The sequence below is a fragment of the Scyliorhinus canicula genome, chromosome 10, assembly GCF_902713615.1.
Source record: "Scyliorhinus canicula chromosome 10, sScyCan1.1, whole genome shotgun sequence".
NCBI classification, from domain to species: Eukaryota; Metazoa; Chordata; class Chondrichthyes; order Carcharhiniformes; family Scyliorhinidae; genus Scyliorhinus; species Scyliorhinus canicula.
The window spans coordinates 171,131,012-171,157,698 of record NC_052155.1 but is presented as its reverse complement, the minus strand read 5'-3'; the positions used below and the strand labels follow the sequence as shown (position 1 = coordinate 171,157,698).

The window sequence follows — 26,687 nt, the reverse complement described above, 5'->3', positions numbered from 1 at the left end:
TACTAATCACCGCGCTGCCCACATTATCCCCGTGTTTGCATGGATCTCGCGCCCCCCACCATCCAAAGACGTGCAGGGTAGTGGATTGGCAATGCTAAATTCCCCATTAATTGGATAAAATGAATTAGGTACACTAAATTTCTAAAAAAATATATAAATAAAGATGATTGTGTACAGATGGTGAGGGTCAGAGCCAGGTCCTTACTGCTGCTGAGGGCCTCTCCCTCTGTCACGTGTCCACCCCTAACAATGGCCCCCGGCTGACCCGCAGTCATATGCCCGGCGCCGCGTCACCTGGTCCACGCCCAGCACCCCGTTCTCCCCTCCCCCCCTCTCCAGGCCAACTCCCCCTCTCCATCCGGCCGGCGCGGGCCAATCGGAGGGCTCGTCACATCCGCCGGCCGGCCGTGCGGGCGCGACCAATGGGCGGGCGGCTCTGATCGTGCGGGCGCATCAACAGTAAAATGGCGGCGGCTGCTCGCTGAAGCGGCGGGTGTCAGAGAGAGACAGAGTGAGGAATACATCCCTCCCTCCCCCAGCAGCGGCACCACCTTCAATCCCCTTCAACAAAAAAAATTTGTTTTTTTTTGTGTGGAAAAAAAAAGGAGATCGGAAAGGAAACGAGTCTGTAAATCCGAGGTTTATTTATTTTGACGCCCTCCCTCCCTTCCCCCTCTCCCCTGGCGCGGCGCGGGTTCGGCCGCTTTTCGCCCTTCCACCCCCCCTCCCCAATACACAGCATGACTTCCATTCACTTTGTGGTTCACCCCTTACCGGGCACCGAGGATCAGCTCAACGACAGGTGAGCAGCAGCAGGAGGCGGCGGCGAGGCCTTGGCCAGGGGAAGGCCCCGGGCCCGAGGTTTGGGCTGAGCCCGGGGGGGGTCAGGGGAGGGGAGCGGCTTCGGCGCTGGCAAAAGCGACGGCCGAGGTTGCCCCCAGCCGCCAGAGCGAGGGCGGAAAAGTTGGCGAGACAATGCGGCTGGGGGGAGGGGGGGGGGGGAGAGAGAGACCCACCCTTGAGAGGTCGGTCTGTCCGTCGGTGGTTGGGTGGGTTTGGGGGAGGACCGATTGTTCCAGGCAGGACCGATTGTTCCAGGCAGGACGAGGCTACTCGTCTCCCAAGTGATTTTTTTAACAGGCTCGAACACAAAAGACTTGGTGGTGGTGGTGGTAGTGGGTGGGGGCGAAACCCGCTTCGCATCCACGATCAGCGGCACCCAGCCTGGTTTTTGCCATGGGAGGGGGAAGGGGAAAAGAAGCTCAAGTGCTCCGATGAAATTAAGCGCGGAGCACATGTTGGGACGGAATATTTTGGGTGCCACTGAAGAAACCGGTTTGTGTTGGCCGATGCGTCATTTGCAGAGTGATTATTGCCCTACACCCCCCCCCCCCCCCCCCCCCCCTTGGCTGGGGATCGAACCGGTGACACCACGCTTCTCCATCCGGCTGCATCCCTCCCGTTAATGGGTGCAGATTTTCCAGTACCAGCTCCTGACGTGTAACGTCTCGAGTATTCGGGAGGGGAAGGAATTTCGAATCTCCTCGTCTCTTCCTTTTAAAGAACACATTGTATAGTTTTAGGAGAAAGTGTGTTTTTCCTGGAACTGTTAATCTCGCCACGTTTAGACCTAATGTTTGCCAGCTACGTTCTGTAAAATTTGCTGATGCCTTTAATGTTTTCCTTGATCTACTCTACCTATGAACCTGGGGGTATCTACCTTGACCTCCGAGACTAGTTTTAATCCAAGGTATATTTAAGGTGAATAACATGCATTTTAAAAGCGGATAAAATTGTAGGGATCTGAGTCAGTCTTGAATGTTTATCATGATTTTTGTAATGCAATCAGATTATATTTTATTTTGATTTAATTTCAATGGTCATGATACCACCATCTTGGGTGAATAACATAACATCTTGAACTATTTCTATTCTTAAAGATCTGTTCAATCAACTGCATTTGAATGTTTCTTCCCTGGATACCAGGTCTGTTTAGAAGCCTTAATAAAATGAGATTCTAAAGCTGTGACTTTTTGCTTGGTTATGAATGTTTCATAACTTGATTTTTTTTTGTCAAGTTTGCTTTGCTTCAAAAGAAAAAAACAACTAATTGGTGGTGCTTGCTTTGGAGGGAGGGTGACAAATAAGTTGTGGTTTTCTCTTTATTCAATGCAGTTATGGCCCTGTAAGGGTGGCACGGTAGTACAGTGGTTAGCACCAGGGTCCCAGGTTCGATTTTAGCTTGTGTTACTGTGCGGAGTCTGCACGTTCTCCCCTTGTCTGCATGGGTTTCCTCCCACAAGTCCTGAAAGATGTGCTTGTTGGGTGAATTGGACAGTCTGACTTCTCCCTCAGTATACCCGAACAGGCTCCGGAGTGTGGCGATTAGGGGCGTTGCTGATTTGCTATCAAATGAATAACCACACTTGGCAAAGTACAGAAAGATTGCTGCCTTCTGAGGAAAAAGCATCAGGGAAGAAGATGGGAGAAAATTGAACTTTATACTATAGTATAATACAAGATAGAGGGCAGTTGTGATTTTGAGACAATCCCTGCAGATTTTAACATCTTGTAAAATTACTTGGATTGAGAAAATGGAGACTAATGGGCATTCATGGGTGTTGTAATATATTTTCATCATGCAGTCCGATTAAAAGAATGTTGTGGTTTTAATCTATAAGATACTTGATTTATGTAACAACAAATTGTACAGGATTAACCAATTTTACTGAGTCAGTATCACATTTTCATAACCTGCAGTGAAATCAGATTAAATCCTTTGGGAAAATTGACGTTTGTGGCAGTAACAGGACAACCACATACGTCTAAAACCAGTTAATTGTGCTCCTCACAGAATCGCAGAATTGTTACAGCATGGAAGGAGGCCAATTGTCCATCATGTCTGCACTAACTCGCCTAGTGCCATTCTCCCCACCTTTACCCCATGACCCCACACATTCCTCCTTTTCAGATAATCGTCTAATTCTCTTTTAAATGCTTCAATTGAACCTGCCTCCACCGCACTCAGCTAGTGCATTCCAGACTGTAACCACTCCCTGCATGAAAAATGTTTCCTCCTGCTTTTCCCAATTACTTTAAATCTGTGCCCACCCGTTGTAAAAATAGGGCCATTTTGCATAATTCTGCTAGATGTGATCTTTAGTTTACACACAGGAAAATAACTTCTGTTTTAATACTCCAGCGATAGCACTCCTGGCCTGGATATGGTCATTCTTGGTTTGCCCCAAATTGTGGCCCAGCATTGTCAAGATGCAGTATTTGACCGTGGAGGTAATTCCAAACATGGGATAATTTCCAGATGTGTGATGATAATTCCCAATGCTACCTACTTATCTTTATTCTAGATATTGTTGCGTTTCGTTTTTCCTGCTCAGGATGAGTTAGAATTTTGCTTCATTGCTCAAGCCATACTGTTCAATTTGTCATGGATTGAAATTTCTACAGGGGCCCGTCACTCAGACTGAATCCACAGGTTCATAACCCATTTGTGGTGTCCTAAACACATGTGGTCCATGGACAGGACTACTTGTCTCTGAAGCATTACCATCCTCTGAAATGGTCAAGACTTCCAAGTTTTTCCAATGCTCCTCTTAATTGAGCTGCCGTCTACACAAGCTCCCATGTCATTCAAATTCCATGATTAGTGTCCTAGTGACAACCTGTCCATTAGCCTGTCGCCCTCAAAGTTAATCTCTTTGGACTTGCGCCACAGTCTCTGGAAAGCATCCACAGTGAAGGTAGTGTGAGCAATAAATAGTATGGAAGAATACAAGATATAACTAAATGCATCTTTCACTGGTAGGAATGAACATTTTCAGCCCTTTTTCAGGTGCAGCAGAATTTATTTTATTCATTGATGGGAAGTGGGTGTCACTGGCTGGGCCAGCATTTATTGCCCATCCCTAATTGACTTGAACTATTGCAATCCATGTGGTGTCAGTAAACTCAGTACTATTAGAAGGGAATTCCAGGATTTTGATCCAACGACAGTGAAGTCACGGCGGTTCTCATTCCAAGTCAGGATGATGTGTCACTTGGAGGGGAAATTGCAGGTGGTGGTGTTCCCATCCCCTGCTGCCCTTGTCCTTCTAGGTGGAGGTTGTAGGTTTGGATGTTGTTGTCAAAGGAACGATGTCCAGTTGCTGCAGTGCATCTTTTAGATGGTGCACACTACTGCCACTGTATCCCAGTGGTGGAAGGAGTGAATGTTTAAGTATGGATAAGATACCAATTCAGAAGGAACTGCTTTGTCCTAAATGGTGTTGATTTTCTTGTGTTGGTGGTTCATTCATCCAGGCAAGTTGAGAGTATTCCATCACACTCCTGACTTGTGCCTTGTAGATGAGATGGACAGGTTTTGGGGAGTCAGGAGGTGAGTTGCTTGCTGCAGAGTTCCCAGCCTCTTGGGGCCACAGTATTTATGTGGCTGGCTCTCTTAACTGTCAATGGTAATCCCTTCTCCGCCATCTTAATAGAATCGGCCCTACCAGACACCGTCCACCATCAGCGCCACATTACCAGCAGCAATACCAACAGTCTCCAGTTTAACAAAACTTATTTCTGTAGCCATGCTTTTAGTCACCTTTTACTTCTCGGTGCTTTCTGTTTTCCAATGTGGTGTTTTGTTAGGAAGATAAGTATGTTCTTTATAACCAGTTACTGCTATCAAAAATCCAAGCACTTAACTCGTGGTTTGAGCATTTCTTTTCTTGGTTCATTCTCCCATCAAAGGCAGGAATTTGTTAGTCACTTGTTCAATTAAAGTTTATCAATTGGAATTTTATGCCCAGTTGAAATGGAATCTAAGGCTGTATTAAATAGGTAATTTAATCAACAATAACAGATTGGAGGTAAGGCATTTTATATCCTTGTTCTAAGACAAAATGGAGTGTTGTGTTTGCTTTCTTGAATTCACTGACCAGTTGTGCTTGTAACTAGTGCTGGCATAGTGAATACAAACATGCGTAATATTAAAAACTTTAATTATGAAAATTTGAACATTTGATTTGCTGGTTGGCTCAGTTTATTATATAAGAAGATAGACCGTGTATACATTTTGACTAGTCACTTTGATCTGGCCTGACAGACCCTGTTCTCCAAGAGTGCTACTGCATGAGAAATAGGAGCAGGTTTAGGCTATATAACCTCTCGCTCCTGCTCCACCACTCTACATTCATGACTGATCGCCCTCCCTCCCCTTTTTCAAGTGCTCCTCATATTCCTGGATTCTTAGAAATTAAGATTGTTGGTGCGATATTAAGACATTGATGGCAGGGATTTTATTGGCCGATTTGGCTGCTCTTGATCAATTGCCGAATTTGATAGTATTACAATATGGTGGAATCTAGTTGAATGTCGTAGTTGCATTTGCAAGTGATTCAATTAAATTATGTTGGTGCATTGTGCAAATTTAAAAAAAGTTTATTTTTGGATAATGCACATTGGTTGCAATTTATTACATGAGTGAAAGTATGTCATCACATAGGTGAAAGTATGCCACCTATTTTTAGAAGGGCAGAAAAAACCTTCCTGGAAAAAACCATGCTGCTCAATCTTGATTCCTAATTCTACTTGTATGCCACACATTCTGAAGTTGTTCTGCTTCTGATAGCCAGCCCAGTGATGAACAGTGTTGACCCATGTGTGGTTCATCTAATTTTTTGTTAACCCCCTTCTTCCCTCCAAAGCATTTATTTGAGCTACCTGGTCCCTGCTTAATACTTCTGTCACAAAGAATCCCAGCTGAATTAGGTCAGCAAAACCTATGTGAAAGTTTAGGAAATATTTGGACCCAGTGACAATTAGGCACATTTGTTTGATTTACTGCAAACAGATTAATTTTTATACCTATTGGTAAATTTCATACTGATTAACAGGTTTGAGCTCCATTCATAAAGACCTGCAGCAAATACTAGGCTGATTTGTGTAATGTAGGGAAGTGTAGAATATAATGTCTCATATAAATGTCTCTTCGGGGAATAGCTACAGCACAGGAGGTCATTTGACTTGCAAGGTCATTTTGTTTCTATCTTTCTGCAAGAGTAACTGAAGTTTGTCCCACTCCCCTCCCTAGCAGATTTTCTCTCCTCAGCTGCTTATTCAGTTCCTTTTTTGAGAGCTATGATTGAACTTGCCACACTCTCGGGAAGTGCATTCCAGGTACTAACCACTGCTGGTTTAACAAAGTGTTCCTCATGTCACCTTTTGTTCCTTTGCCAATCTCCATAAATCAGTGTTCTCTGGTTCTTGATCCTAAAGGGAAAAGTTTCTCTAGGCCTGTCATGGTTTTGAACAGGTTTTTCATATCTCCTCTCCACCTTCTCTAAGGAGAACAACCCCTGTTTCTTCAATCTGTCCACATAACTGAAGCCCTCATCCCTAGGACCTTTCTTCTAAATCTTTGCTGTCTTCTCTCGGAAGCCTTCACGAAACTGCCTAGAATTGGATGTAATCATCCAGTTGAGGCCATACAAATATTTAATCTTCCTACGAAAGGAGACAAGGACGTACCCACAACCGCCACGACAGACACTACTGGAAGACCTACTGGACGCAAGTATCCTAGAGAAAGGGAACTGTGGCGACATGCATGACCGACTGGTAGAAAGGGACGACATCGTACTGGATGCAACAAGAGGAAATGGGAGGACGACCTGGGGAAGGAGATAGGGTGGGGACTCTGGAGCGAAGCACTGCATAGGGTCAACTCCACCTCCACGTGCGCAAGGCTCAGCCTGACGCAACTAAAAGTGGTACATAGAGCCCACTTAACGAGAAACCGTATGAGTAGGTTCTTCCCGGAGGTGGAGGACAGATGTGAACGGTGCCAAAGAGGCCCGGCCAACCACGCCCACATGTTCTGGTCTTGTCCCAGACTTGTGGATTACTGGACAGCCTTCTTCGAGGCTATGTCCAAAGTGGTGAGGGTGGAGCCATGCCCGATAGTGGCGGTCTTCGGGGTTTCAGACCAGCCAGATCTATTCCTGGGGAGGAGGGCGGACGCCCTTGCCTTTGCCTCCCTGATCGCCTGCCGTAGAATCCTGTTTGGCTGGCGGTCAGCAGCACCGCCCAGAGCTGCAGACTGGCTGTCCGACCTCTCGGAATCTCTCCAAATGGAGAAAATCAAATTCGCCATCCGAGGGTCAGACGACGGCTTCCATAGAATTGCCATTCATGCAATTGTTCCGGGACCTGTTTGTGGCCAACGAACAAGAGGAAGAATAGTCGGGTGGCCAAGAATCAGGGGAAAATGGACGGGAATCGGGGGAAGGTAGCCGGGGGGGGGGGGGGGGGGGGGGTACGGGTTCGTTATGGGGGTTTGATGGCAAGCTAAGGCCCAAAACCAAACTATAAATAAATGCCTATAAACATGTGCCTCGGCCATATTGGGGAATGTAAAATATGTATGCCGGCTAAAGGGGGCGGCCACAATTGTTGTTATAAAGATGCTTACCTGTAAATATACATGTTAAATTTTTGTGTTTTCTTTTTTTTCTCTCTAATAATTAGTAATTTGTCATTTATAAAATATGAAAACTCAATAAAAAACATTTATAAAAAAAAATACAAGTATTTAATAAAGATTTGCCATAATTTCCTTGCTTTTGCACTCTCTCTCCATTTTATAAATCCGCGAATCCTGTATAGCCTTTTAACACTTTCTCAATCTGCCCTGTCATCTTCAACGATCTGTGTATATACACTAGGGTATTTTTATTTCTGCACCCCCTTTAGAATCGTACCCTTTTAATTTATATTGCCTCCATGTTCTTACCAAAAATGATCACTTCACATCTGCAGTAAATTCTGTCTGCCTATTTCACCAGCCTGTATGCATTCTTTTGAATCCCATCACTATCCTCCTCAGTTCAAATACTTCCAATTTTTCCATTTGCAAATTTTGAAATTGTGCCCTATGCACTCGGTTATTAACATAGATCAAGAAAAGGGCAGCATGGTGGCCTAGTGGTTAGCACAACCGCCTCGCGGCGCTGAGGTCCCAGGTTCGATCCCGGCTCTGGGTCACTGTCCGTGTGGAGTTTGCATATTCTCCCCGTGTCTGCGTGGGTTTCGCCCCCACAACCCAAAAATGTGCAGAATAGGTGGATTGGCCACGCTAAATTGCCCCTTAATTGGAAAAAATAATTGGGTAATCTAAATTTATAAAAGAAAACATTTCTTTATATATTTGTTCTGTTCACTCCTGTGGCATTGCTACTCGGGAACTGTTTGTAGCATATAGACAGCTTCTTTTGTCGTCTAATTGCTCCTCCTCTCCCCATGATTGTCAGGCATTTACAACCTGTACTTTCTGATGCCCTGAATGACACTGGGGCCTCATTTTGACTCGAACATCGTAAATTTCCCAATTTTATTTGCTTTGTTTTGCTCAGGTTATCTTAAATAGTGCAGCAAGAACTTTGGCAGGTGTGATATCAGCATTGTATTTCAGTTCTGAGTGGAACCAAAGGCAGAATATTCATTTTAATTGTATCCTGTTAGGGTTTTGCTTTTATGCTCAGTGGATTATGAAGTTGCTGGTACTGATATTTTGAAGTGTTGCAATCTGTGCACCGGTTTCCTTTGAATCCCTGATTCATAGATTAAGGTAATTCTGTTTAGCATAGTTACCCCAGAAAAACAATCAGTGGTTGAGAAATACTCAGTGTATTGAGTACAAAAAACACATGGTGAAACATAGTGGATTTAACTGCAAGTCACCTGCAAACTTTTTAAATGGCAGTTATTTTTCTAGTTCCTATTCCCTGCTAGATTGGAAACTTTGTTATTGATTAGTTAAATCGGCAATAGTGTTAGGAATTATAAGTAAAATAAACACAGCTTGGTTAAGCCTAGTATGACTTCACTGCACTCAGATTTGCCTACAAGCATTTAAGTCACACTTCTGAGAATTGTGCATCATTTTCCAATTCTGACATTTGCACATATGATCACTGTGTCTCATGAAAGCTTTGTTTATTGAGGGATAGAAATGGCATGCTCACTGTGCAACTCATCTGGCAATTTCCTTCAGTATGTGATGCAAACTGAGTTCGGTGTTTGGTAAATTATCCACATTTTCTCTTATTTCAGCAAAGAAGATGCAAATTTCATCTCATAGTTAGATAATTAATTCCAGAGACTATTAGTTACTTGGATGTCTGTGTATTCACTAGTCCTTTATCGGAAGAGCTGCATATTATATGTATTTCTGTTGAGACATTCATTTCTGCTGATTGGCAAATGAGCACTAATTTTAGTTTTTCATTGCAATAGAAATGCTGAGGAGGCGATTCCTGCATCTCTTTGGTTGCTTTGAATTAACAGTGTTAAAACAGGCAGTGTTCAGGTACTTTACACATTGTAAGTGAGACACTTCGTACATTGAAGGAATTTCAAAGCCAAAAATATATTAGCTGTACAACATGGACAGCGCTGACCTCTTGATGCTGTTATTGGTTTGGATTTGTTGGATTGGATTGGATTGGCCTAACTAAGATTCTGTACAGCTGGAAAATGACTTGCCAATTTTTATACTCAATGCCCCGGCCAATGACGGCAAGCATGCCGTATGCCGCCTTGACTACCTTCTCCACCTGTGTTACCCCTTTCAGTGACCTGTGGACCTGTCCACCAAGATCTCTCTGACTGTCAATACTCTGAGGGTTCTACCATTCACTGTATATTCCCTCCCTGTATTAGACCTTCCAGGTGGGGCATTAATGTTGGATGTTACGCACCTATTGGCAAATAAAATGGTATTGGCTTGAAGAAAAACTGCAAGCCAGATTCTCAGATGAAGAAAGACTGAATTAAAGAATAACTGCAGTATCTGAAAAGGAATCTTTCAGCCATATCTGTGGTTATGCTTTATAATATGCCACCTGTTCACTATACAGCTTGTTTTTATCACTAATTTATTTTGAGGTGAAATACATCCAAATATATATTTGTGGTCATCACTAAGGGGTTATGTTTATACATATGATTCAATACAAAAAAACCCCATTGTAAATAATGGGCTTGGAAACTACAATTTTGAAATGGGTACTTTTCGAGGGGGCTGTGGGGGGGAGGAGAGAGAGAGAGAGAAGAGGCAGGGTAAAGAGAAGCTTAGGGTCTAGATGGCTGAAAGTCTAGCTGACAATGTTAGGGCAACAAGTACAGGAAAGCACCAGAAATCAGTTGTAGGGCTGGAGGAGAAAAACCGTGGAGAGGTTTAGACACGGTTTTAAAATTCATGTGTTGCTGATCCTGGAACCAGTCCAATCAGCGAGCAGGATAGTGGATAATTGGCATTAAGAACAAGCAAGGATATGAGCAGCAAAGTTCTGGAAAGGATTGGTTTATGGCAAGTAGGAGAGTGGCCCGTAAAGCAATAGAATAGTGAATTAGAGGTAGCAAAAGCATGGATGTGGGTTTTAACAGTAGACAACTGAAGTGATGACAGTTGATATGAAGTTGGAAAATAGGTGGTCTTTATGATGGAAAGTAGTGTGGCGGGTCTTCCGACACCCCAAATATTGTCACCCATGGACTCGGGGCCACCTGCACACCCAGCACCTCGGACATCGGGTCCAAGAGCCACTGCCAGAACCCCTCAATCTTGGATATGCCCAGAACATCTGGACGTGATTTGCCTCCCCGCGCACCGCTCACACCTATTCTCTACCCCCTCAAAGAACCTACTTATCCTTGGCACATAAGCCGATGTACCACCTAGAACTGGAGGAGGCTTAGCCCCAGCCATGGCGAGGACGTGTTCACCCTCAAGGCCCCTCCCAGCTCCTCCTCCCACTTGTTCTCCCTCCCACTCCATCAACTCCTTACAGAGATCTGACACTTCCCCCTCCCATATTTCGTCTTTCGACAGCACCTTGTCCTGCAACCCCAGGGGCGGCAGCGGCACCTCTTTCCTTACAGAATCCCGATCCTGCTGGTACATAAAGCCATTTTTCCTGGGCAGCCCATACTCCTCCTCCAGGTCTGCCAACTTCTCAAATTTGCTCCCATAAACAGATTGCCAAAGTGGTCAATCCCTGCCTGCCGCCACCCCTGAAACCTTGTGTCCAGCCCCGCAGGTGCAAACCTATGGTTGTGACAAATCTGCGTCCACACTAAGGCACTCTCCAGCTCCAGGTGTTGCTGCCACTGCCTCCACAACCTTGGGGCCGACACTACTGTACCACTGTCACTGAGTACCTGGCTAACGACAATGGTAAAGGTGCCAAAACTAAGCCCTTGCATACGTACCGCTATACAATGCAGCTTCAACCCATCCCCACACCGACGCCTCCCCCACAGCCCATTTCCTAACTATAAACACTATTCACCGCCCAATAGTAATGAATGAATTCTTCATATTTGGCAATGTTGAGCCCCCGCTCCAAAAAGTCGTCCTAACCCTCGGGTTCTTCGCCCACACAAATCCAGAGATCCGCCCATTGACCTTCCTAAAAATCAACTTGGGGAATGGAGGTTTTGAAATAAACCTTGGCTGCACCGTGATTTTTATTGTCTGCACCTGTCCTACCAGCAACAGCACATTCCACCGTGTAAAGTCCACCTTTGTCTGCTCCACCAACAGAGCCAAGTCCAAATGCACCCAGCTCCAAGCCACCTGGATACCCAAATATCTAAAACTCGCCCCCACCATCTTAAATTCCACTTGTCTCCTTTCCTACCCTCTAGTCTCAATCAGGAACAACTCGCCTTTTTCCATATTAAATTTGTATCCCGAGAACTGGCCAAAAACCCCCATGATGCCTCCGCTACTACCCACCAGGTCCAAAATATACAGTAGCAGGTCGTCCGGATAAAATGAGACCCTGTGATCGACCCGCCCCTGCCCAATCCCTCTCCAGCTAAGCGCCATTGCCAAAGGTTCGATCGCCAAGGCAAAATGCAATGGGAGAGCGGGCACCCCTGCTTTGTCCCACGATGCGGTCCAAAGTACCCCAAACTCACTCGGCGCGTCAGCACTCGCAACCGGCACCTTATACAACAGTTGGACCCAATCTACAAACCTCTGCCCAAACCCGAACTGCCCAACACCTCCAATCGATACACCCACTCTCTCAAATACCGTCTCTGCATTCGTCGCCACCACTATCTCCACCTCCTGCCCCTCTGAAGGCATTACGATTATATCGAGTAGCTTGCGCACATTCGGCAACCGCTCCTCCCCATCACGAAACCCGTTTGATCTTTGCCTGTCACTCCTGGGACAGTCCTTAATTCGGAATGCCAACACCTCCGCCAACAACTTGGCGTCCATGTTCAATAATGATATCAGGCGGCACGATCCGCATTGCTCTGTATCCGTATCCTTTTTTAAAATCTGGGAGGTGGAAGCCTGCGACAATGTAGGGGGAGGGGTTTCTCCCTCCTTTGCCTTATTGTATGTCCTCAACAGTAGTGGACCCAGGTCTGCCCCAAACCTTTTATACAGCTCTACCAGGAACCCCTCCGGCCCCGAGGCATTCCCTGCTTCCATCGTTCCCATACTCTCCATCACCTCCCTCCGCCTAATTGGGCCCCCAGTCCCTACCAGCCCCTCCTCTACTTTGGGGAAACTCAAAGCCCATCCAGGAACCATCGCATCCCCTCCTCCCTGGCGGGGGGGGCTCTAACTCGTAGAGCCTTCTATAAAATACCCGAACACTCCATTAACCCCCTCCGGGTCCATCACCACCATGCCCTTATCATCCCTAACTCTGCTGATCTTCCTCACCACCTCTGAATTTCTCAACTGATGGGCCTACGCCCTACTCTCCTTTCCCCCCCCTTTACTCATGCACTGCCCCTCTGGCTCTCCGTAGCTGCCCCACCGCCTACACTGTCGAAACTAGCCCAAACTCCACCTGGAGCCTCTGCCTCTCCTTCAACAGCCCTGCCTCCGAGTATCTCCTGTCCACCCTCATTATCTTATCCACCAATCTAGCCCTCTACGTTTTCTCCCTGTGCGCCCAGATTGATACAAATGCCCCGCTGATTACTGCCTTGAGTGCCTCCCACAGTGCAAATCCATCCTGTGCGGTGTGTGGTCAGAAAGCATAATTGTCAAGTATTCGAGTCAGTCACCCCCGCCAACAACGTCTTGTCCAGCACAAAAAAAATCAATCCGGGAGTACACCCGATGCACATGGGAGAAGTATGAAAACACCTTTGCATCCCCTCCAACTTTCCACTAACCATCACAAATCCCCCCCCCCCCCAAATCCGCCACAATACTCCCCACCTTGAAAGCAACCTGCACGTTAACTAGAAACCACCACCCTCCTCGTCTTCATATCCAACTCTGAATTAAACTGCCCCACCCACCTTTTCTCAACCTCATCTGGTCCCCCAGTGCGGCTCCTGCAAAGAAACCACATCTGCCTTCAAACTCCTCAGATGTGTGAACACATGCGACCGTTTGACTGGCCCATTCAACTGCCTCGCTTTCCATGTGGCCAGCCTGGTTGAGGGCTCCCAGCCGTTCCCTACCGATCAGCCATATCTCCTATTGGGCTGGCCCGTGTCGCGTGATGCTTCAGGCCTGACTTCTGATGACCACTGTCATCGATCTCTTCACAGCTGCGGCGCACCAAACACACCTTTGTCAGCAACCCCCCCACCTTCCTCCTGGCACTCCCCTCACTCCCATTAACAAACCTGCCCAGCTAGCACTGAGGATGCAATGTTGTGGACAGTCTGGTTCAGCCTGATACAGTGGGCAGATATGTGTAATATTAGTGGTGAGGGGATAGAATTTATGACGGAGATCGAAGACAATGTCTTCAGTTCCTAATGTTTAACTGGAGGTACTTTAGGATCATCCAAGACTGAATGTTAGATGGGCACTTTGACAATCGTCCTGGGTGTCACCTGCATACAGTGAAAACTAAGTTTGCGTTTCAGGTAATGTTTCAGATAAATGTCACCCAAAGGCAGCATGAAGGTGAGAAATATGTGAAGGAGTGAGGTCCAAAGTTACGAGGTAATTGAGTGCAGGAGTGGAATCAGACAAATATAGTTCCACTCAGCTGGACCACTAGGAGGGATATGCAGTTTACAACAGTGCTTGAGACAGGTTGAGAAGGATGAGGAGGTGTAGTCACAATCACAAAGGGGATGGCATTTTATAAGAACAGAGTAAATTGGTTGGGGTTTATTTCAAAAAGAGGATGATGTGGGCAGTATGTAGAAAGGAGTGGATCTGCAATTGCAATATGTGCAAGGTGTATTTATTTGGGAAAGGCGGCAAGAGCCAGGCAATTGGGAAAGACGTCAAGAGTCAGACAATATATCATCAAAACTGGAACAGCTTCCTTTCATGCAGCTTAGAAGCAGACAGGGAATATTAGAATGGATTCCAAATTTGTAATGTTATTTGGTTTACAGAAAGCTCCGTACCTGTATTGCGATACATTTGCACCTGGGTGCAGAGATGACCTTGTTCTCAGAGAATCTAGGTGTAAATATATGCACTCTACATTTACTCCTGATTTATTTTGTACCACAGGAGCACCAATTTGCCCTAAATACTGAGACACTATTACTTCAAAATTAAACTCTTTGTTTCCAATTATGGATGGGTTTTAAAAACACTGAAGGTAACAAAACTTTAATTAATTGTGAAATTAAAGTATTTTGTGTCTGTAATCTTGTGCGACTCCACCTTGGAAAAAGCAAAAGGCTTAAGTACTCTGCAATATAGTTAGTATGGTAACAAAATTGTAATTGAGAAAAGTTTAGTATTTTGTTATTACGATTTGTGAAGTGTGGAAATCCTCCATAGATGAAAACTGTGTACAGTTCAGCATTATCATATGTGATGGAGTTGGATGGCATATACTTGTTAATTACAAAAGGATGACCAATAAGTTTTACTGTTGCATTGCTTCAACGAGACCTTTCTCTCTTTTCAGATTGCGGGAAGTATCGGAAAAACTCAACAAATTCAATCTTAGCAGGTATTGTGAATATTTAACTTGCATTTTTATTTTATTACTATACTCTTTTCGGCTTATGATCTGGAGGTTTAAATCTTTTTACCTGTGGCTAATTTTAGTCTGGGTAAATCTTAAACACCTGTTGCATAATGGGTTGGTCGAGTTAAATGTAATTGAGTGCATTTTTGCAGGCTGAAAGATAGAAAATTGCCTTCTGAAATGTTAATATGAAGTCTAAAAGTTCAGTACCTAGAATTAATTTAGTTTGTGAACTAAATGTTGGAACTTAAGGGAGGAATAAGTTTTGCTTTTTATTCCACATGCAGAGATCTGTTGTACACAGGATATCTGTACTCTGGAATAGATTAGTGATGCAGGCTGAATGTTGCCAACTCTGGCTTTGTTCCTATCTGCTGACACTTGAATGTCATATATATTTTATATCTGTGTGGCTTCTGTAAACAGACCTGGATTTGGCAACCCTCCTTGCGTTTAGATTATTTCCCAGTAACTGGTGCATGCCCGATGGGTGTCTCAATAATACAGGTTACGTTGCACTGCAGTAAAGTTTCTACAATGAGTTGACAAACTTAATAGGTTTACCTAAAACATTTAAAATTCGTCTTAACGTTAGCTATGGAAATTCCCTTAAATGTAATCCATTTTAATTAAAAGATGTAAATATTTAGCTTTTGTAGTTTATCATGACAAGTTTGCTCTAAGAAATTATAAAACCATCCGATTGTGTTTTCTCCACTGGTGGCTCTGTTCAATCTCTGGTCTTTCCTCACAGTCTTAGCAACTCTGCTTTGTCCCAGTGCCAGATTCACTCGTTGTTTGCAAGTTTCAAGGTTGTAGGTTTAAATCTTGCATACAAAGTCTAGATTGCCACTGTGTGCAGTATTTGGGGATTGCTGCATTGTCGCGATGCTATCATTAAACCAGAGTAACAACTGCCTGTTTACGTACATGTAAAAGATCCAATGGCACTCTTCAGAGAAGAGGAATTCTCCTGTTGTCCTGTCCAATATTCCTACCTCACCTGATACCATCATTAAAAAGAGATTTAATTAATTCATCTAATTTAGTTTTTGTGGAACCCTTGCTTTGGGAAATTGTCATTTGACTCCATAAGGGAATTTACACGCATAAACTAATGTTGGAGTGAGCTGCTTTGGGATATTGTGAATGTGATGAGCTACAAATGCTCTTCCTTGCATGTGTGGCTAAAATTCTCAAGTGGTGTCGTAAGTAATCAGAGGTCTGCAGTGGTGTGTATGAATTTGTTTGTTTATCAAGTAACATGATACTGATGGATTCAGTGGGCTTACCTGTAATACAGTAAAGGGAGGTGGAGCCAGCTGTGTCAAGCATTTGTTTTTTAATTTTAGCCCATGAGAAATGTGTTTTAACTATTTTTTTAAAATCCCATTGTACCTCAAAGTTGGCACGTTGGGCTGTAACTGAATCCAGCAGTATTACTCAAAGCTGTCGGGTGGAAGTTACAATATCAGTGACAATACATATTTGACCTTCCTCTGGAAATTGGAAATCCAGTGATTAAAAGTTCTAATTTTATCTAAGATTATTTGTATATATTTGAAAAGAAATTGATCGTTAATCATAAGGTATTGACACCACAGAGGCAATTGCTAAAACTAGGTGCTTCTCGGTACCTGAAAAGCTGTTGAGACTCTTCCGACATTTTGATAATGCTACACGTTGGTCAGGTCACATTTCTTCAACCAGCAGGAGTAACTGTCGCATTGGTTTTGGGAGCATGGTTTTGGGAGCAGTCTGTATATTGTTTGCAAAAAGTGGCACGTGTGTTACTTGCTTCATTTTATAGTTGCCATGTGCATTGGCAGCTCATGGTATACTTGTAGGGAATGTACAGGCATCCCATCTGCTACAAGTTATATGTTAAAAAAAATTTAGAGTACCCAATTCATTTTTTCCAATTAAGGGGCAATTTAGCGTGGCCAATCCGCCTAACCTGCACATCTTTGGGTTGTGGGGGCGAAACCTACGCAAACACGGCGAGAATGTGCAAACTCCACACGGACAGTGACCCAGAGCTGGGATCAAACTTGGGACCGCGGCATCACGAGGCAGCGGGGCTAACTCACTGCGCCACCGTGCTGTCCCCTGCTACAAGTTATATAACCATGAAGCTAAATTGCAGTAAATATGGTAATGGGTAGTAAGGTCAGCCATGGTTTTACCGACTACCAGAATTTGATGCAGAATTCTGACCAGAATATTTAAATCTAGCTGCAGCATAACCTAACCATGTCAGGCCGAGTTGGATCAGGTTCAGTGCATGGTTCTGTAGCATTCCCTTTCTAAGTGAGCTCCAAGGTAGTGAAGTTCAGTGAATTTCAAATACATTTCATCAGTCACTTTTATTGCAGTGATCTCTTGCTCTGTCACATAACGTAAGGTGAAAAGCTGAGTTTTGTTATCGTTGCTGAGCCAAATCTATACAAAAGCAATCCTAAGGTGGCAACTTGCATAAAACCCTCATGGAAATCACTATTGACTTCATTTCATGCGATTTGTGCTCGTTCTCTGTGAATTGTGTGCAAGACGTGGCATTTCAGTTACATTTACAGAGCTTGGTAGATGAGCATTGTGCACAATTAGTTTTGTCAAGCAAGAAATGAGTTACAAAAGCGTGAATGAAATGAAAATCGCTTATTGTCACGAGTAGGCTTCAAATGAAGTTACTGTGAAAAGCCCCTAGTCGCCACATTCCGGCGCCTGTTCGGGGAGGCTGTTACGGGAATCGAACCGTGCTGCTGGCCTGCTTGGTCTGCTTTCAAAGCCAGTGATTTAGCCCAGTGTGCTAAACAATGGCAGCAGATATTGAAATTGATTGTACAGTATACACATGCCATTCTGCACAGATGGTAAATTCTGGTTTGTAATTAGGATTGCAGTGAAGTTTCTCTGTTTAAAACTTTGGAGTCTTGCCCAGGATGATGCTGCAGTAGGAACTTCAAAGTTTCAATTTTGGCTTTGAACCTGCAGGGAGTTAGATGACATGAAGAATTTAGAGTCATAGTCATTTACAGCACAGGAGGAGACCGTTGGGTCCTTCATGTCTTTGCCTGCTTCACGGGGAGTGTTCTAGTCATTCCTACTCCCCCCACCCGATCCCTCTAACTCTACGAGTTTATTTCTTTCAGATATTTGATGACAAATCTGCTGTTTCAGTTGCGTGCTTAATTAGTCGGGTACAATAGTTGACATTGAAAAAATTAATTATTTAAAAAAAATAAATTTAGAGTACCCAATTCATTTTGTTCCAATTATGGGGCAATTCACCGTGGCCAATCTATCTACCCTGCACATCTTTGGGTTGTGGGGATGAAATCCATGCAGACACGGGGAGAATGTGCAAACTCCATATGAACAGTGACCCAGGGCCTGGATTGGACCTGGGACCTCGGCATCGTGAGGCAGCAGTGCTAACCTCTGCCACCGTGCTGCCCTGAAGTAATGAATTATAGGTGAAAACCCACATGAAACATGAAAAGCAATTTTAGAATTTTTATAAATATTGGAAGCGGAGGTGGGACAGTTGGAGGAAAGAAGTTGGAGGTACAGTGTATTTGTCACGTGTATAAATTTGCATGTTTTGGCGTTATACACTTTCAAGTCTGCCATCATTAACCATCCACTTCAGGAAGCCTTTCCCCACCTGTGAAAAGTGTGTTTACCCTGATGAACCCAGCAAGATTCATAAATGTGTAAAGACATCTGGAGTATGTGATCCAAATATGAGTAAGGTAAGAAACGTAAAGCCGTCCTCAAAGGTAGCAACCTCTGGATTATTCTTGGTGCCGTGCAATAGTGAATACAGAAATGGGAGGCTAGTGCAGATGAGAACATGACTGAAGGGATGTGTTTGGATTCCAGGGATATGGGCTCTGGTGCTGCAGGATGCAGATCCTGTACAAGCCTGACTGGTTGGGACCAATATCGCGGTGGGGAAGTTTGCTGGTGCCGATGGGAAGGTTTTACACTTAACTTGACAGAGGGGTGGCAACTTGAGCGTAGATTCAAAAGACAAAGCAACAAAGCTGAAGTGGAAAATTAGTACGTGTGTTTTGAAGCCGGGGAGAAAAGGTTGCTCCTTGAAAAGGAGTTGCTCAGTGATTCGCAGTATATACTTAATGCAGGGGACCTAGTGAATAGGGCAATGAGCTGAGGGACGCATAGACACTGGAAGTACGATGTAACTATTTAATGATGTATGGATTAAAGGAGAGCAAGAATGCCAGTCCAAGGTTCCTGGTTGCACGGTTATCCGGCAGGATAGAAAATTAGGTTTAAAAAAAAAAGGGCTGGGGGGGGGGGGGGGGGGGGGGGGGGGATGTTGCTTTATGGGTTGAACAGTCGTAATCCTGATCAGGGATGATATACTCAAAGGATCATAAGATGTTGCTTTGTGGGTTGAATGCAGGAACGAAAAAGGGTAATCACACAGCTGGGCAGGTGATGGTCCTCTCTCAAGAGAGAGTTTGGGGAATTCACAATGAGAAACAGGGGCAATGGAGGAAGCATTGAACAGATATTTTGTGCAGGAGACACAACTCCTGTAAAAAATACTTGAAGAAACAAGAACATAGAACATACAGTGCAGAAGGAGGCCATTCGGCCCATTGAGTCTGTACCGACCCACTTAAGCCCTCACTTCCACCCTAAATCCATAACCCAGTCACTAAGGGCAATTTATAATGGTCAATCCACCTAACTTGCACGTCTTTGGGTTGTGGGAGGAACCCGGATGACCCGGAGGAAACCCATGCAGACATGGGGAGAAAGTGCAGAGTCCGCACAGACAGTGACCCAGCGGGGAATCGAACCTGGGACCCTGGCGCTGTGAAGCCACAGTGCTATCCACTTGTACTACCATTCTGCTCCAGAAGAAGCAAAACTAGAATTGACACTACAAAACGTGTTGGAGCCAAGGTTGGCCAGTCCCCTGGACCTTCTGGCCTGCCTCGTAGAATCTTAAAATAAGTGGATGCAGAGATAGTGATGCACTTGTTGTGATCTCCCAAAATTCCCTAGACTTTGGAAAGGTCCCAGCAGATTGGAAAGCAGTATTCTATTCAAAGAAGGTGGGAGATGGAAAGCCATAGGCCAGTTACCATGCCTTCTGTAATTGGTACTATAATCCACTATTAAGGAACATTTAGAAAATTATAATGCAATCAGGCAAAGTTAACGTTTTTTGAAAGGGCGATCGTGTTTTACTCATTTATAAGAGTTCTTTGAAAAAGTAACAAGAATAAAGCGGAACCTTTACATGTAGTGTACTTGGATTTCCAAAGGCGTTCAGTAAGGTGCTACAGTAAAGATTACTGCATAAAATAAGAGATCATGGCGTAGGGGAAACTTGGATTGAGGGTTGGCTAGCAAACAGGATGCATGGAGTCGGGATAAATTGGTTGGGTTGGTAGGATGTGACTAGTGGGAGTGGGATCAGTGCTGCAACATCAACTACCTACAATCTGTCAATGATTTGGATAAAGGGAATGAATGGAATGTATGGTAGCTAAATTTGCAGATGTCACATGGTTAGAAAATAAGTTGTGAAGAGAACATAAGGAATGTACAAAGGCTATAAATGGGTTAAGTGAATGGACAAAGTTTGGCAGATGAAGTATATGAGTTGGCTGGGGCTGTAGCCAATGGTGTTTAGAAGGTGATTTTATTGAAACACATAAGACCTTGAAGGGACTTGATGGGGTGGATGCTGAGGGGTTGTTTCCGCTTATGGATGAGCTTAGACTCTCTCTCTCTCTTGTCTCCCCCCCCCCCCCCCCCCCCCCCCCCCCCCCCCCCCCCGGGGTGGGGTTCACTTCCTCAGACAGTGGAGGCTGAGTCATTAAATATATTCAAGGCTGAGTGTGCCGCCGTTCTGCCCTGTGAGATGGGTTCTTGATTGACAATGAAGTAAAGTATTATGGGGCAGACAGGAAAGTGGAGTTGAGGCCACATTGAGATCAGCCTCTTATCAAAAGGCAGACGAGGCTCGAGAGGCCGAATTCATGTGTTTATATTGGCATCTACTATAGATTCCAAAATAGTCAGGAAAGGACATTGCTGAGAAGAATTTTGGGGCGAGTGCCACATTACACTTCCCTACAAGTCTAATAGGGAACAGAGACTAGAACAGGGTTTTTCATAGTGAAGGCAGCTGGTGGGGTGTTGTGCGGGTTGCAGAGTGATCAGTCACGATGTCCCTGCGGTGACGCAGATCATGCGAGAAGTGTCCAATGGCTGCTGCTGACATTTCTATTGAGAATGGCAACCTTTTAAATGAGAAGGAAATGAGGCTGTGTGCAGTCTTCTGGCCAGAAGTGGCTGCAGCGAGCAGGTCACCATCCTACACATACACATGATGTCAAGTGCCCTGTATTTACATGCGTTTGGCACCAAATCACAGGGGAGCTTCTTCCATTTTCTAGCTGCTAGTAAGGCAAGAAGAGGACTGAAGATGAATCATTTTCTTACAAGTAAGAGATGCCCAGCGACACACACAAGCAGTGTACTTACTAGACAGGATCTCTAAATTTGTTGGAGAGAGCTACACAGCAGAGTCCAGGATAGGACAGAGCCCTGTTAGTGTTGGTTCCGTTCAGAGCTCCAGGGACTCCGCTTAACAGCCTACAAAGAAGAAACTTAATGCGGGAACAAAGCAGTATACAGATGATTTCTTGTTGCGGTTTTGCCAATTGTGTCAACGCAAATAAGGATGCAAAGCCCATGTGTGTTATCTGTAGTTAAGTACTGGCAAATGAGAGAAGTTTCTGGTTTTGAAGAGAAGTGGTGGCTGAAAAATTTATTTTGAGTTGAGTCCCCAGAGTCCCTTACTAACTTACAGCTGATCCAAATGGAAAGACGACGCATGTGCACCTGAACTGTGATAACACATTAAAAACACAAAAGGTATGGAATGTACAGAATTCTTTTTTTTAAAATTTAGAATACCCAAATCATTTTTTTCATTTTAAGGGGCAATTTAGCATGGCCATTTCACCTACCCTGCACATCCTTTTGGGTTGTGGGGGCGAAACCCACGCAAACACAGGGAGAATGTGCAAATCCACACAGTGACCCAGAGCCAGGATCGAACCTGGGACCTTGGTGCTGTGAGGAAGCAGTGCTAACCACTGCACCACCGTGCTGCCCACATGTACAGAAATTTTGCTATGTATTCACGAATTATTTCTCCACTACATATCAATCCCAATGAGAGAGAGGGGGCTGTTCTGGACTTTTGGGGATAAAGTTAGAAAGGTGAGAGGAGTGTAAGGAGAACTTTCTGCAGATAGTGATCCTAATCCAGTTAAATTTAATGTAGTTGTGGAAAAGGACAAAGATAAACCTGGAGTAAAGGTTCTAATTTGAGGAATCACCTATTTTAATAAACAGCTGTGATTTGGCAAAAGTGAACTGGAAGCAGCTACTGTGATTCATGCAAGAGACTGAGGATTCTGAACAAATCTTTTCCCACAAAGGAAAAGGGTGGATTTCTAAATCTAGACTCTTTCCTTTGTGCCCCTCCATCCTAACTGCACCCTATCAATATCGGAGAACTTGCAGGAAAAGATAAGGCAGAAAGCAGAAGCTTGTGTCTGATACTCTGAGCTCAACACTGCAGGAAACATGGAGGAGTAAAGAAAGTGCCAGTTGAAATTAGAAAGAAAATCAGTGAAGGGAGGGTATGAAAGAATATTGGCAAGTAAAATCATGAACAACCCAAAGACATAAAGAACGATACCTAAAATACATTGTGAACAAGAAAATAATTAGATCAAAAAGATAACCTATGTATGGAGACAGAAAACATGGGCATGGTTTTTGTACCTCTTTCTGCAAAACAAAGAAAATACACATATTCCAGTTAAGGAGGAGCGTGAAGTATTGGACGGGATAAACATTGAGAGAGGAAATATGACGTTCAACATCTGTAAAAGCAGGTCAATTCCCAGGCCCAGATTAAATGCATCCCAACCATCTGAGTGAATCAAGAGATAAATAGCAGAGGTTCTGACCATAATTTCTATTCCTTTCTAGCCACAGCTGTGGTGCTTGATGAATGCTAACATTGTACTGTTTCTGTATATAAAAAGTTGCACGCCAGTTAGTCTAACCTCCGTGATGGGAAAATTACAGGAAACAATTGAGGGCCAATACAAATTGCTCTTTTGAAAAGCATGAATTAATCTGGGAAGTTGAAAAGAATTTGGTAGGGAAGGTCATGTCTAACTAACCTGATTAAATTGTTTGAGGAGATAACTAGGAGGGCTAAGAAGGTTGTGCATTTGATTCATTTCATGTAGATTTTGGCAAGGCTTTTGATAAGGTCCCACTTGGCAGACTGGTCATGAAAGTAAAAGCCCATGGAATTTATGGGTAAGATGCTAAATTGGCTCTGGCAGAAAGCAAAGTTTATGTCTGGAAGACTGTTTCCAGGGGGATTCTGTGGGGATCAGTACTAAGTCCCTAGCCTTTACTGGTATATGTAAGTGACTTAAATTTTGGAGGCATGGTTAAGAAGTTTGCAGATGGTCCAGAAATTAGCCACGTGGTTGATGGTGGGGCTGGTTTAGCACAGTGGGCTACACATTTGGCTTGTAATGCAGAACAATACCGGCAGCGTGGGTTCAATTCCTGTACCGGCCTCCTCGAACAGGCGCAGGAATGTGACGACGAGGGGCGTTTACAGTAATTTCATTGAAGCCTACTTGTGACAATAAACTATTATTATTATATAGCAATGGACTGTAGGAAGATTCACCAGCTGGGCAAAAAGTGGTAATAGAATTCAATCCAGAGAAGTGTGAGGCCATGCACTTGAGGACAAACCAGACAAGAAAAGGCACAGTGAATGGGGGAGTGTTTTAATTGGGCTTTATGACATTATGAAGGACCTTGATAGTGAAGATAGGAACGACCTGTTTCCATTAGCAGAGGGGTCAATAACTGACGGGAAGGGAGAGAGGGTTGAGGAGATAGATTTAAAGTAATTGGTGGAAGGGGAGTTGAGAAATATTTTCACCCATCAGAGGTGATGCAGTGCTCGATGTCTGGAAGGATGGTAGAGGCAGTAATCTTCAGAATGTTTTCTTTAATGTGAAGTTTAGATATGCACTTATCCAAAGTTATGGAAGAAGAGCTGGAATGTGGTATTGGCTGGATAGCTCTTTTGGCTGCCACATGCATAATGGGCATCATTTAAGGCTGTCAATTTCTGATATTTGTAAAATACATCTTGAAAATCAAGAATTTTGGGCGGCATGGTGGTGCAGTGGTTAATACTGCAGCCGTAGGGCGCCAAGGACTTGGGTTCGATCCCAGCCCTGCGTCACTGTCCAAAGATGTGCAGGGAGGTGGATTGGCCAAGCTAAATTGCCCCAGAAAGTAGAGTACCATAGACATTGCTTGGCTGAGCATACCTTGTGTGCTGCACATTCATTCCTTTTAACGTACTGGTACTTTTGATTAGTTTCTGGGATTTCCTAAATTAAAGGAATTTCGGGACAAGGGAAAGTGAATTCCACGTTACTTTTAATTGCAGCAGATTGACTAAGTAACAAACCAGACTCCAAAGTAAACTGTATAATCTCTCATCCCACACTTCAACTTTATAAAAAATATTCATTCTTATAAATGCATCACTTCCATCATGTTAAACAGCTGTACTGGTGACCCTTTGTAATTCACTATTCACACAATGCTTGCAGGAAGAGTGGTCTTTTAACTCTCGTGTGTGTGCGTGCGCGTGCGTGATTGATTAGAAGAGGTTTGTATCGTGATGGCCTGTATCCTTTGGCACAATTTAAAAACAACTGCTGCACGTGTGTCCCCTGCAAATATTGTCAAACTCTTCGGCTCCTTGGAGGAAAAGGGTTATTCTTGTAGAGAGCATTTTAAATTAATGTTGCTTCACAAATAACATGCTTGTTAGTCAAGATGTATAAATACCATCCCCCTGCTATTAAAGCAATTTTTTGACGCATAATTTCCAAACTAGAAGATGTAAAATTCTCGGCATTACTCGTGTGAACAATTTTCCTCATCCGAAGCTGAAATCCGCAGTCCTGTTTGAAACCAATTTTTTTACTTCGCTGGACCAACATATGTAAATACAATTTAATGTTAAGCGTGCAAGTAGTATGATAGCAACAATCAAAAGGGGAATACTTGTTAAATGGAACAAATAGTGTAGTGTCCTGATTATAAGCCCCAAAAGTATCTGAAGGAAATGAAAGTCGCCATAGCCCCAAATGACTTGGATGCTTTCCCCTTTTTCTAAAGAGAGCGCTGACTGGTGGTGATTTAACCTGAGGGCTACCAAACCTCGGGTGAGGGAGAAGGTTGAGAAGGCAGGGCCTTCATGGATAACCTCAATCGATACGAGAATTGAACTCCCGCTGTTGGCTCACTTTGCTTCACAAACCAGCCATCCACCTAACTGAGATAACCGGCCCCTGGGAGTATTTAGATAGTCCAGCATGTATTGAAGTTTCAATTTAGATTACATGTTCAAGTCCTAGTTTGGGATTTGGATCTCCAACCTACAGTTTTCTGTCAATTTTCTCTCCCTATTCCCTTTTCCAGCACACTAGTTTGAAGGGAATTAAATCAAATACCTTTCTTTTACTTGTGAATTATCAGCTTTCTATTATTTAAAATATCGATTTGCATATATCTCGAATTCAAGAGTTTACTACATTTCACCAAACCATAAGGAATTGTGGGTGTCTTCACTATTGAAAATTTCCGTTGCACAATTTTCATATGGTTTTTGCCATGGGCAGCTATTTTGTAATGCTGCAAGAACCATGGTTAGTAATTTACTGCTGGTATCTTGACTAGCGTTCAAGTAGTTAAAAGGTTGAATAAAGAAAGTTGTGAATTGAGACTTGGTGTACTAGAACATTTTTTCATTCAATAATTTTGTCATTTGCCTGATGGAATGTTCATGATAATTGCAGTAATATTTTCTCTTCCAATTTTAAATCTTATTGAATTTTGCAGCCTCATTTATAAATGTATTCAAGGCTGCATTTTTTTTTTTATAAATTTAGAGTACCCAATTATTTTTTCCAATTAAGGGGCAATTTAGCGTAGCCAATCCACCTATCCTGCACATCTTTGGGTTGTGGGGGTGAAACCCACGCAGACACGGGGAGAATGTGCAAACTCCACACGGACAGTGACCCAGGGCCGGGATTCGAACCCGGGTCCTCAGCGCCGTAGGCAGCAATGCTAACCACTGTACCACCGTGCCGCCCCAAGGCTGCATTTTATAATGTGTAATTCCACATTTTGATAAACATTTAGGATAAATTAGCATTTGGAATAAATAGAACATTTGAAGTGTTTTGGTTTAAAAAGCTAACATTAAATCACAAAGTAATGTTGACATCTTCAAATGATCTTGCTAATTGTTAGTCACTGGAATCCGAACAAACATTAAACGTACTTTTTGGAGGCTGAAATGCACTGCAATTACAATGCAACATATAAGTATGCAACTTATTCCAGTACAGGTGGCGTTTGAATTTGAGGGCTATTGTTGTAGGATCTGAAAATCACTCTGATCAATTCTTATTACTAGGTCAATATGACCAATTGTGAAAAATGCGTTAAAAATGCTTTACTTAAAGCTAAAATGATTTGTTTGCAGGTCCTAATATCCTT

At 43.7% G+C, this 26,687-nt stretch overlaps 1 protein-coding gene across 11 annotated transcripts in view; it reads left to right on the top strand.

Moving 5' to 3' along the window:
- Nucleotides 1-424: 424 nt before the first annotated feature.
- Nucleotides 425-26,687, top strand: part of ubr5 (ubiquitin protein ligase E3 component n-recognin 5) — a 170,989-nt gene continuing 144,726 nt past the window's right edge. For 4 of the 11 annotated variants that reach the window (XM_038810121.1, XM_038810128.1, XM_038810129.1 and 1 more), the window contains exons 1-2: nucleotides 426-802; nucleotides 14,934-14,978. In XM_038810121.1, coding sequence (XP_038666049.1) covers nucleotides 741-802; nucleotides 14,934-14,978 — 107 coding nt within the window. In that variant the 5' untranslated portion in view covers nucleotides 426-740. Of the gene's footprint in view, nucleotides 803-14,933; nucleotides 14,979-26,687 lie in introns of all 11 variants that reach the window. The other 7 variants (XM_038810132.1, XM_038810131.1, XM_038810130.1 and 4 more) reach the window with 4 other exon arrangements.